The 12,191-nt window shown below is 41.6% G+C and overlaps 2 protein-coding genes across 4 annotated transcripts in view; one reads left to right on the plus strand and one right to left on the minus strand.

Annotated features, from left to right (window-relative positions):
* The window catches only part of rtf2 (replication termination factor 2), a 64,031-nt gene that overhangs the window by 6,980 nt on the left and 44,860 nt on the right, over positions 1 to 12,191 (minus strand). The window lies entirely within an intron of this gene.
* gcnt7 (glucosaminyl (N-acetyl) transferase family member 7) overlaps positions 1 to 12,191 on the plus strand; it is a 57,964-nt gene that overhangs the window by 2,264 nt on the left and 43,509 nt on the right. For 2 of the 3 annotated variants that reach the window (XM_058055470.1, XM_058055471.1), the window contains exon 4: positions 9 to 104. In XM_058055470.1, coding sequence (XP_057911453.1) covers positions 9 to 104 — 96 coding nt within the window. Of the gene's footprint in view, positions 1 to 8; positions 105 to 199; positions 262 to 12,191 lie in introns of all 3 variants that reach the window. The other variant, XM_058055472.1, reaches the window with a different exon arrangement.

Raw genomic sequence — 12,191 nt, forward strand, 5'->3', positions numbered from 1 at the left:
GTCCAAAGATGCTCCAGGGAGCAACCCAGATGGAGGCTGGGCGGGAGCCATCCGAGCTATCAAGTGGCGGGATCAAGAAGGAGACAAGCACAACGGCTGCAATGGTACTGTAGATTATGACATTTTGTCTACAAATATGGAGGTCTATATCGCTGATAAATATTTGTTTAAACTAAATGGTCCACTACCTGTCTTGAAGTGGCTCCAGCCAGGATTGCAGATGTCAAGGCTTCAGTCGACAGGAACTTTCTCAGTGCAAATGTAAATGATTACCTAAAAGTCAGTTTTATCTGAGATTCAATGAAAACATTTGCCTTTTTTGGTTAAAATCACTGCTGTGAGAAACATGACAAAGAACATAACTAGTCCTGCAATTTTCATGCAAGGTTTTTTTTTTTTTTAAATGGCGTGTTCTGGTTGGATTTTGGTGCTGAGGAAAGTAGTTCCAGTTCCAGTTGCTGGGGACAGTTATTTAAAGAGTTTGGCTTCTCAAAACAATATGCGCTGAAAAGTATAATATAATTGCATTACAAAAATGCCTAATTTAAAAAAAAAAACTGACCTCACAAATTGTTATTATGGACTGGCTCAGTAGCCAGCCCATAGACTGCTACTTGCAGTAGCAGTCTATGGGCTGGCTACTGAGCCAGCCCATATTGTTATTGCTTGTGGTGTTTAGTTATGGACTGGCCCAGTAGCCAGCCCATAGACTGCTACTTGCAGTAGCAGTCTATGGGCTGGCTACTGAGCCAGCCCATATTGTTATTGTTGTTTAGCTATTATTATTATGGACTGGCTCAGTAGCCAGCCCATAGACTGCTACTTGCAGTAGCAGTCTATGGGCGAGCGACGCTATTAACGAAAACGTTAAAAAATGGGCCACTTGATTAGGGAATCGCTGTTCTATTTTTAGAACAGCACGTAGAAAACGAGAATTTACAGACTTTTCACAGCCTTTTAGCTCAGCCATACGGCCACGTAGAAACGTGATTGATGGCTCATTTTTGAGATAAACGTCTGAACTCTCTCTGTGGCTAAATGCTAATTGCTAGCATGTTAGCATGTTAGCATTTAAGCTAATTTACTCATGTCTAAAGGCAAATACACACATGGCATGATGTAGGGAGGTCATAGGACAACCTTGGCAGTTTCTAAACTTGAGGCTCTCTTGCTAGGTGCTAGCATGTTAGCCGTTAGCATGTTAGCATTTAAGCTAATTTACTCATGTCTAAAGGCAAATACACACATGGCATGATGTAGGGAGGTTATAGGACAACCTTGGCACTTTCTAAACTTGAGGCTCTCTTGCTAGGTGCTAGCATGATAACTGTTAGCATGTTAGCCTTTAAGCTAATTTACTCACGTTTAAAGGCAAATACACACATGGCATGATATAGGGAGGTTATAGGACAACCTTGGCACTTTCTAAACTTGAAACCCTCTTGCTAGGTGCTAACATGGTAGCCGTTAGCATGTTAGCATTTAAGCTAATTTACTCATGTCTTCAGGCAAATACACATATGGCATGGTGTAGGGAGGTTATAGGACAACCTTGGCACTTTCTAAACTTGAGGCTGTCTTGCTAGGTGCTAGCATAATGATTGTTAGCATGTTAGCATTTAGGCTAATTTACTCACGTTTAAAGGTAAATATACACATGACATGATGTGGGGAGGTTATAGTACAACCTTGGTAGTTTCTAAACTTGAGGCTGTCTTGCTAGGTGCTAGCATGTTAGCCGTTAGCATGTTAGCATTTAAGCTAATTTACTCATGTCTAAAGGCAAATACACACATGGCATGATGTAGGGAGGTTATAGGACAACCTTGGCACTTTCTAAACTTGAGGCCCTCTTGCTAGGTGCTAGCATGATAACTGTTAGCATGGTAGCATTTAAGCTAATTTACTCACGTTTTAAGGCATATACACACATGGCATGATGTAGGGAGGTTATAGGACAACCTTGGCACTTTCTAAACTTGAGGCTCTCTTGCTAGGTGCTAGCATAATGATTGTTAGCATGTTAGCATTTAAGCTAATTTATTCACGTTTAAAGGCAAATACACACATGCATGATGCAGGGACGTCATAGGACATCCTTGGCAGTTTCTAAACTTAAGGCTGTCTTGCTAGGTGCTAGCATGTTAGCAATTAAGCTACTTTACTCATGTCTAAAGGCAAATACACAAATGGCATGATGTAGGGAGGTTATAGGACAACCTTGGCACTTTCTAAACTTGAGGCTCTCTTGCTAGGTGCTAGCATGATAACTGTTAGCATGTTAGCATTTAAGCTAATTTACTCATGTTTAAAGGCAAATACACACATGGCATGATGTAGGGAGGTTATAGGACAACCTTGGCACTTTCTCAACTTGATGCTGTCTTGCTAGGTGCTAGCATGGTAGCCGTTAGCATGTTAGCATTTTAGCTAATTTACTTATATCTTCAGGCAAAAACACATATGGCATGGTGTAGGGAGGTTATAGGACAACCTTGGCACTTTCTAAACTTGAGGCTCTCTTGCTAGGTGCTAGCATAATGATTGTTAGCATGTTAGCATTTAAGCTAATTTACTCACGTTTAAAGGCAATTGCACACATGACATGATGTAGGGAGGTTATAGGACAACCTTAGCAGTTTCTAAACTTGAGGCTCTCTTGCTAGGTGCTAGCATGGTAGCCGTTAGCATGTTAGCATTTAAGCTAATTTACTCATGTCTAAAGGCAAATACACATATGGCATGGTGTAGGGAGGTTATAGGACAACCTTGGCACTTTCTAAACTTGAGGCTCTCTTGCTAGGTGCTAGCATAATGATTGTTAGCATGTTAGCATTTAAGCTAATTTACGCACGTTTAAAGGCAAATACACACATGACATGATGAGGGGAGGTTATAGGACAACCTTGGCACTTTCTCAACTTGATGCTCTCTTGCTAGGTGCTAGCGTGGTAGCCGTTAGCATGTTAGCATTTAAGTTAATTTACTCATGTCTAAAGGCAAACACACACAACGCATGATGTAGGGAGGTTATAGGACAACCTTGGCACTTTCTAAACTTGAGGCTCTCTTGCTAGGTGCTAGCATAATGATTGTTAGCATGTTTGCATTTAAGCTAATTTACTCACGTTTAAAGGCAAATACACACATGGCATGATGTAGGGAGGTGATGGGACAACCTTGGTACTTTCTAAACTTGGGACTCTCTTGCTAGGTGCTAGCATGATGACTGTTAGCATGTTAGCATTTAAGCTAATTTGCTCACGTTTAAAGGCAAATACACACATGCATGATGCAGGGACGTCATAGGACATCCTTGGCAGTTTCTAAACTGAAGGCTGTCTTGCTAGGTGCTAGCATGTTAGCATTTAAGCTAATTTACTCATGTCTAAAGGCAAATACACACATGGCATGATGTAGGGAGGTTATAGGACAACCTTGGCACTTTCTATACTTGAGGCTCTCTTCCTAGGTGCTAGCATGATAACTGTTAGCATGTTAGCATTTAAGCTAATTTACTCACGTTTAAAGGCAAATACACACATGGCATGATGTAGGGAGGTTATAGGACAACCTTGGCACTTTCTCAACTTGATGCTCTCTTGCTAGGTGCTAGCGTGGTAGCCGTTAGCATGTTAGCATTTAAGCTAATTTACTCATGTCTAAAGGCAAATACACACATGGCATGATGTAGGGAGGTTATAGGACAACCTTGGCACTTTCTAAACTTGAGGCTCTCTTGCTAGGTGCTAGCATAATGATTGTTAGCATGTTAGCATTTAAGCTAATTTACTCACGTTTAAAGGCAAATACACACATGACATGATGTGGGGAGGCTATAGGACAACCTTGGTAGTTTCTAAACTTGAGGCTGTCTTGCTAGGTGCTAGCATGTTAGCTGTTAGCATGTTAGCATTTAAGCTAATTTACTCATGTCTAAAGGCAAATACACACATGGCATGATGTAGGGAGGTTATAGGACAACCTTGGCACTTTCTAAACTTGGGACTCTCTTGCTAGGTGCTAGCATGATGACTGTTAGCATGTTAGCATTTAAGCTAATTTGCTCATGTTTAAAGGCAAATACACACATGGCATGATATAGGGAGGTTGAAGGACAACCTTGGCACTTTGTAAACTTGAAACTCTCTTGCTAGGTGCTAGCATGTTAGCCGTTAGCATGTTAACATTTAAGCTAATTTGCTCACGTTTAAAGGCAAATACAAACATGGCATGATGTGGGGAGGTTATAGGACAACTTTGGCAGTTTCTAAACTTGAGGCCCTCTTGCTAGGTGCTAGCATGGTAGCCGTTAGCATGTTAGCATTTAGGCTAATTTACTCATGTCTACAGGCAAATACACATATGGCATGGTGTAGGGAGGTTATAGGACAACCTTGGCACTTTCTAAACTTGAGGCTCTCTTGCAAGGTGCTAGCATAATTATTGTTAGCATGTTAGCATTTAAGCTAATTTACTCACGTTTAAAGGCAAATACACACATGGCATGATGTAGGGAGGTGATAGGACAACCTTGGCACTATCTAAACTTGGGACTCTCTTGCTAGGTGCTAGCATGATGACTGTTAGCATGTTAGCATTTAAGCTAATTTGCTCACGTTTAAAGGCAAATACACATGCATGATGCAGGGACGTCATAGGACATCCTTGGCAGTTTCTAAACTTAAGGCTGTCTTGCTAGGTGCTAGCATGTTAGCATGTTAGCATTTAAGCGAATTTACTCATGTCTAAAGGCAAATACACACATGGCATGATGTAGGGAGGTTATAGGACGACCTTGGCACTTTCTAAACTTGAGGCTCTCTTGCTAGGTGCTAGCATAATGATTGTTAGCATGTTAGCATTTAAGCTAATTTACTCAAGTTTAAAGGCAATTACACACTTGGCATGATGTGGGGACACTATGGGACTGCATCAACTTTTTCCGTACTTGAGGCTTTCTTGCTAGGTGCTACCGCGGTAGCCGTTGGCCCACCGGGCCCGGGGTTCACAGCGCAGGTGGCCAGTCCATCAAAATTTCCGCGGGAATTTTCTAGTTATGGACTGGCCCAGTAGCCAGCCCATAGACTGCTACTTGCAGTAGCAGTCTATGGGCTGGCTACTGAGCCAGCCCATATTGTTATTGCTGTTTAGTTATTATTATGGACTGGCCCAGTAGCCAGCCCATAGACTGCTACTTGCAGTAGCAGTCTATGGGCTGGCTACTGAGCCAGCCCATATTGTTATTCCTTGTGGTGTTTACCAATTTTTATTATTCTTATATCTTAATCTTCCACTTTTTGTGCGCGTAATGCGGCCAAAACCGCAAGAAGGACCCCCACACATGTTACACCGTCGGAATCGTGACGCTCGGGACTACAGCGGTATTTATTTTTTGGAACGTTTCGTGTAACCATGGCGACGCTATTCGCGATAGAAAAAAAAATCGGCCACTAGATTAGGTACACCATTCTATTTTTAGAACAGCCGCATTCCAGAGAAAACGAGAATTTACAGACTTTTCACAGCCTTGTAGCTCAGCCATACGGCCACGTAGAAACGTGATTGATGGCTCATTTTTTAGATAAACTTCTGAACTCTCTCTGTGGCTAAATGCTAATTGCTAGCATGTTAGCATGTTAGCATTTAAGCTAATTTACTCATGTTTAAAGGCAAATACACCCATGGCATGATGCAGGGAGGTTCTAGGACAACCTTGGCAGTTTCTAAACTTCAGGGTTTTTTGCTAGGTGCTAGCATGGACCCGTTAGCATGTTAGCATTTAAGCTAATTTACTCACGTTTAAAGGCAAATACACACATGACATGATGCAGGGACGTTATAGGACATCCTTGGCAGTTTCTAAACTTGAGGCTGTCTTGCTCGGTGCTAGCATGTTAGCCGTTAGCATGTTAGCATTTAAGCTAATTTACTCATGTCTAAAGGCAAATACACACATGGCATGATGTAGGGAGGTTATAGGACAACCTTGGCAGTTTCTAAACTTGAGGCTCTCTTGCTAGGTGCTAGCATAATGACTGTTAGCGTGTTAGCATATAAGCTAATTTACTCACGTTTAAAGGCAAATACACACATGGCATGATGTGGGGAGGTTATAGGACACCCTTGGTAGTTTCTAAACTTAAGGCTGTCTTGCTAGGTGCTAGCATGTTAGCCGTTAGCATGTTAGCATTTAAGGTAATTTACTCATGTCTAAAGGCAAATACACACATGGCATGATGTAGGGAGGTTATAGGACAACCTTGGCACTTTCTAAACTTGGGACTCTCTTGCTAGGTGCTAGCATGATGACTGTTAGCATGTTAGCATTTAAGCTAATTTGCTCATGTTTAAAGGCAATTACACACATGCATGATGCAGGGACGTTATAGGACATCCCTGGCAGTTTCTAAACTTGAGGCTGTCTTGCTAGTTGCTAGCATGTTAGCCGTTAGCATGTTAGCATTTAAGGTAATTTACTCATGTCTAAAGGCAAATACACACATGGCATGATGTAGGGAGGTTATAGGACAACCTTGGCACTTTCTAAACTTGAAACCCTCTTGCTAGGTGCTAACATGGTAGCCGTTAGCATGTTAGCATTTAAGCTAATTTACTCACGTTTAAAGGCAAATACACACATGGCATGATATAGGGAGGTTGAAGGACAACCTTGGCACTTTGTAAACTTGGGACTCTCTTGCTAGGTGCTAGCATGATGACTGTTAGCATGTTAGCATTTAAGCTAATTTGCTCATGTTTAAAGGCAAATACACACATGCATGATGCAGGGACGTTATAGGACATCCTTGGCAGTTTCTAAACTTGAGGCTGTCTTGCTAGGTGCTAGCATGTTAGCCGTTAGCATGTTAGCATTTAAGCTAATTTACTCATGTCTTCAGGCAAATACACATATGGCATGGTGTAGGGAGGTTATAGGACAACCTTGGCACTTTCTAAACTTGAGGCTGTCTTGCTAGGTGCTAGCATGGTAGCCGTTAGCGTGTTAGCATTTAAGCTAATTTACTCATGTCTAAAAGCAAATACACACATGGCATGATGTAGGGAGGTTATAGGACAACCTTGGCACTTTCTAAACTTGAGGCTCTCTTGCTAGGTGCTAGCATAATGATTGTTAGCATGTTAACATTTAAGCTAATTTGCTCACGTTTAAAGGCAAATACACACATGGCATGATGCAGGGAGGTTATAGGACAACCTTGGCACTTTCTAAACTTGAAACCCTCTTGCTAGGTGTTAGCATGGTAGCCGTTAGCATGTTAGCATTTAAGCTAATTTACTCATGTCTAAAGGCAAATACACACATGGCATGATGTAGGGAGGTTACAGGACAACCTTGGCACTTTCTAAACTTGGGACTCTCTTGCTAGGTGCTAGCATGATGACTATTAGCATGTTAGCATTTAAGCTAATTTGCTCATGTTTAAAGGCAAATTTACACATGCATGATGCAGGGACGTTATAGGACATCCTTGGCAGTTTCTAAACTTGAGGCTGTCTTGCTAGGTGCTAGTATGTTAGCCGTTAGCATGTTAGCATTTAAGCTAATTTACTCATGTCTAAAGGCAAATACACACATGGCATGATGTAGGGAGGTTATAGGACAACCTTGGCACTTTCTAAACTTGAAACCCTCTTGCTAGGTGCTAACATGGTAGCCGTTAGCATGTTAGCATTTAAGCTAATTTACTCACGTTTAAAGGCAAATACACACATGGCATGATATAGGGAGGTTGAAGGACAACCTTGGCACTTTGTAAACTTGGGACTCTCTTGCAAGGTGCTAGCATGATAACTGTTAGCATGTTAGCATTGAAGCTAATTTACTCACGTTTAAAGGCAAATACACACATGGCATGATATAGGGAGGTTGAAGGACAACCTTGGCACTTTGTAAACTTGAAACTCTCTTGCTAGGTGCTAGCATGGTAGCCGTTAGCATGTTAGCATTTAAGCTAATTTACTCATGTCTTCAGGCAAATACACATATGGCATGGTGTAGGGAGGTTATAGGACACCCTTGGCACTTTCTAAACTTGAGGCTGTCTTGCTAGGTGCTAGCATAATGATTGTTAGCATGTTAGCATTTAAGCTAATTTACTCACGTTTAAAGGCAAATATACACATGACATGATGTGGGGAGGTTATAGGACAACCTTGGTAGTTTCTAAACTTGAGGCTGTCTTGCTAGGTGCTAGCATGTTAGCCGTTAGCATGTTAGCATTTAAGCTAATTTACTCATGTCTAAAGGCAAATACACACATGGCATGATGTAGGGATGTTATAGGACAACCTTGGCACTTTCTAAACTTGGGACTCTCTTGCTAGGTGCTAGCATGATGACTGTTAGCATGTTAGCATTTAAGCTAATTTGCTCATGTTTAAAGGCAAATACACACATGCATGATGCAGGGAGGTTATAGGACAACCTTGGCACTTTCTAAACTTGAAACCCTCTTGCTAGGTGCTAACATGATGACTGTTAGCATGTTAGCATTTAAGCTAATTTGCTCATGTTTAAAGGCAAATCCACACATGCATGATGCAGGGACGTTATAGGACATCCTTGGCACTTTCTAAACTTGAGGCTGTCTTGCTAGGTGCTAGCATGGTAGCCGTTAGCGTGTTAGCATTTAAGCTAATTTACTCATGTCTAAAAGCAAATACACACATGGCATGATGTAGGGAGGTTGAAGGACAACCTTGGCACTTTGTAAACTTGAAACTCTCTTGCTAGGTGATAGCATGTTAGCCGTTAGCATGTTAGCATTCAAGCTAATTTACTCATGTCTAAAGGCAAATACACACATGGCATGATGTAGGGAGGTTATAGGACACCCTTGGCACTTTCTAAACTTGGGACTCTCTTGCTAGGTGCTAGCATGATGACTGTTAGCATGTTAGCATTTAAGCTAATTTGCTCATGTTTAAAGGCAAATACACACATGCATGATGCAGGGACGTTATAGGACATCCTTGGCACTTTCTAAACTTGAGGCTCTCTTGCTAGGTGCTAGCATAATGACTGTTAGCGTGTTAGCATATAAGCTAATTTACTCACGTTTAAAGGCAAATACACACATGGCATGATGTGGGACGTTATAGGACAACCTTGGCAGTTTCTAAACTTAAGGCCCTCTTGCTAGGTGCTAGCATGGTAGCCGTTAGCATGTTAGCATTTAAGCTACTTTACTCATGTCTACAGGCAAATGCACACATGACATGATGTAGGGAGGTTATAGGACAACCTTGGCACTTTCTAAACTTGAGGCCCTCTTGCTAGGTGCTAGCATGGTAGCCGTTAGCACGTTAGCATTTAAGCTAATTTACTCATGTCTAAAGGCAAATACACACATGGCATGATGTAGGGAGGTTATAGGACAACCTTGGCACTTTCTAAACATGAGGCTCTCTTGCTAGGTGCTAGCATAATGATTGTTAGCATGTTAGCATTTAAGCTAATTTATTCACATTTAAAGGCAAATACACACATGCATGATGCAGGGACGTCATAGGACATCCTTGGCAGTTTCTAAACTTAAGGCTGTCTTGCTAGGTGCTAGCATGTTAGCAATTAAGCTAATTTACTCATGTCTAAAGGCAAATACACAAATGGCATGATGTAGGGAGGTTATAGGACAACCTTGGCACTTTCTAAACTTGAGGCTCTCTTGCTAGGTGCTAGCATGATAACTGTTAGCATGTTAGCATTTAAGCTAATTTACTCATGTTTAAAGGCAAATACACACATGGCATGATGTAGGGAGGTTATAGGACAACCTTGGCACTTTCTAAACTTGAGGCTCTCTTGCTAGGTGCTAGCATAATGATTGTTAGCATGTTAGCATTTAAGCTAATTTACTCAAGTTTAAAGGCAATTACACACTTGCCATGATGTGGGGACACTATGGGACTGCATCAACTTTTTCCGTAATTGAGGCTTTCTTGCTAGGTGCTACCGCGGTAGCCGTTGGCGCACCGGGCCCGAGGTTCACAGCACAGGTGGCCAGTCCATCAAAATTTCCGCGGGAATTTTCTAGTTATTCTTATATCTTAATCTTCCCACTTTTGTGCGCGTAATGCGGCCAAAACCGCAGGAAGGATCCCCACACATGTTACACCGCCGGAAACGTGGCACTCGGGACTACAGCGGTATTTATTTTTTGGAACGTTTTGTGTAACCATGGCGACGCTATTCGCGTTTGAAAAACGCAAAAATCAATGGTTCAAAAAATTAGGGACATTTGGGCTATTTTTAGAACAGCTCATGCCAGTGAAAAGAATGAGAATTTACAGACTTTTCACAGCCTTGTAGCTCAGCCATACGGCCACGTAGAAACGTGATTGATGGCTAATTTTTGAGATAAACTTCTGAAGTCTCTCTGTGGCTAAATGCTAATTGCTAGCATGTTAGCATGTTAGCATTTAAGCTAATTTACTCACATCTAAAGGCAAATACACACATGGCATGATGTAGGGAGGTTATAGGACAACCTTGGCACTTTCTAAACTTGAGGCTCTCTTGCTAGGTGCTAGCATAATGATTGTTAGCATGTTAGCATTTAAGCTAATTTACTCATGTCTAAAGGCAAATACACACATGGCATGATGTCGGGAGGTTATAGGACAACCTTGGCACTTTCTAAACTTGGGACTCTCTTGCTAGGTGCTAGCATGATGACTGTTAGCATGTTAGCATTTAAGCTAATTTACTCATGTCTAAAGGCAAATACACACATGGCATGATGTAGGGAGGTTATAGGACAACCTTGGCACTTTCTAAACTTGAGGCTCTCTTGCTAGGTGCTAGCATGATGACTGTTAGCATGTTAGCATTTAAGCTAATTTGCTTATGTTTAAAGGCAAATACACACATGCATGATGCAGGGACGTTATAGGACAACCTTGGCAGTTTCTAAACTTGAGGCTGTCTTGCTAGGTGCTAGCATGTTAGCCGTTAGCATGTTAGCATTTAAGCTAATTTGCTCATGTCTAAAGGCAAATACACACATGGCATGATGTAGGGAGGTTATAGGACAACCTTGGCACTTTCTAAACTTGGGACTCTCTTTCTAGGTGCTAGCATGATGGCTGTTAGCATGTTAGCATTTAAGCTAATTTGCTAATGTTTAAAGGCAAATACACACATGGCATGATGTAGGGAGTTTATAGGACAACCTTGGCACTTTCTAAACTTGAGGCCCTCTTGCTAGTTGCTAGCATGGTAGCCGTTAGCATGTTAGCATTTAAGCTAATTTACTTATGTCTACAGGCAAATTCACACATGGCATGATGTAGGGAGGTTATAGGACAACCTTGGCACTTTCTAAACTTGAGGCCCTCTTGCTAGTTGCTAGCATGTTAGCCGTTAGCATGTTAGCATTTAAGCTAATTTACTCATGTCTAAAGGCAAATACACACATGGCATGATGTAGGGAGGTTATAGGACAACCTTGGCACTTTCTAAACTTGAGGCTCTCTTGCTAGGTGCTAGCATGATGACTGTTAGCATGTTAGCATTTAAGCTACTTTGCTCATGTTTAAAGGCAAATTAACACATGCATGATGCAGGGACGTTATAGGACATCCTTGGCACTTTCTAAACTTGAGGCTCTCTTGCTAGGTGCTAGCATAATGCCTGTTAGCATGTTAGCATTTAAGCTAATTTCCTCATGTCTACAGGCAAATACACACATGGCATGGTGTAGGGATGTTACAGGACAACCTTGGCACTTTCTAAAGTTGAGGTTCTCTTGCTAGGTGCTAGCATGATAACTGTTAGCATGCTAGCATTTAAGCTAATTTACTCATGCCTAAAGGCTACTAAGCACATGTCATGATGTGGGGAGGTTATAGGACAACCTTGGTACTTTCTAAACTTGAGGCCCTCTTGCTAGGTGCTAGCATGATGACTGTTAGCATGTTAGCATTTTAGCTAATTTACTCATGTCTAGAGGAAAATACACACATGGCATGATGTGGGGACACTGTAGGACTGCCCCAAACTTTTCAGGACCTGAGGCTGTTTTGCTATGTGTTAGCACGGTAGCCGTTAGCATGTTAGCATTTTAGCTAATTTACTCAAGTTTAAAGGCAAATACACACTTGGCATGATGTGGGGACACTATGGGACTGCATCAACCTTTTCCGCACTTGAGGCTTTTTTGCTA

This window comes from Doryrhamphus excisus, chromosome 18, assembly GCF_030265055.1.
Source record: "Doryrhamphus excisus isolate RoL2022-K1 chromosome 18, RoL_Dexc_1.0, whole genome shotgun sequence".
Classification (NCBI taxonomy): Eukaryota; Metazoa; Chordata; class Actinopteri; order Syngnathiformes; family Syngnathidae; genus Doryrhamphus; species Doryrhamphus excisus.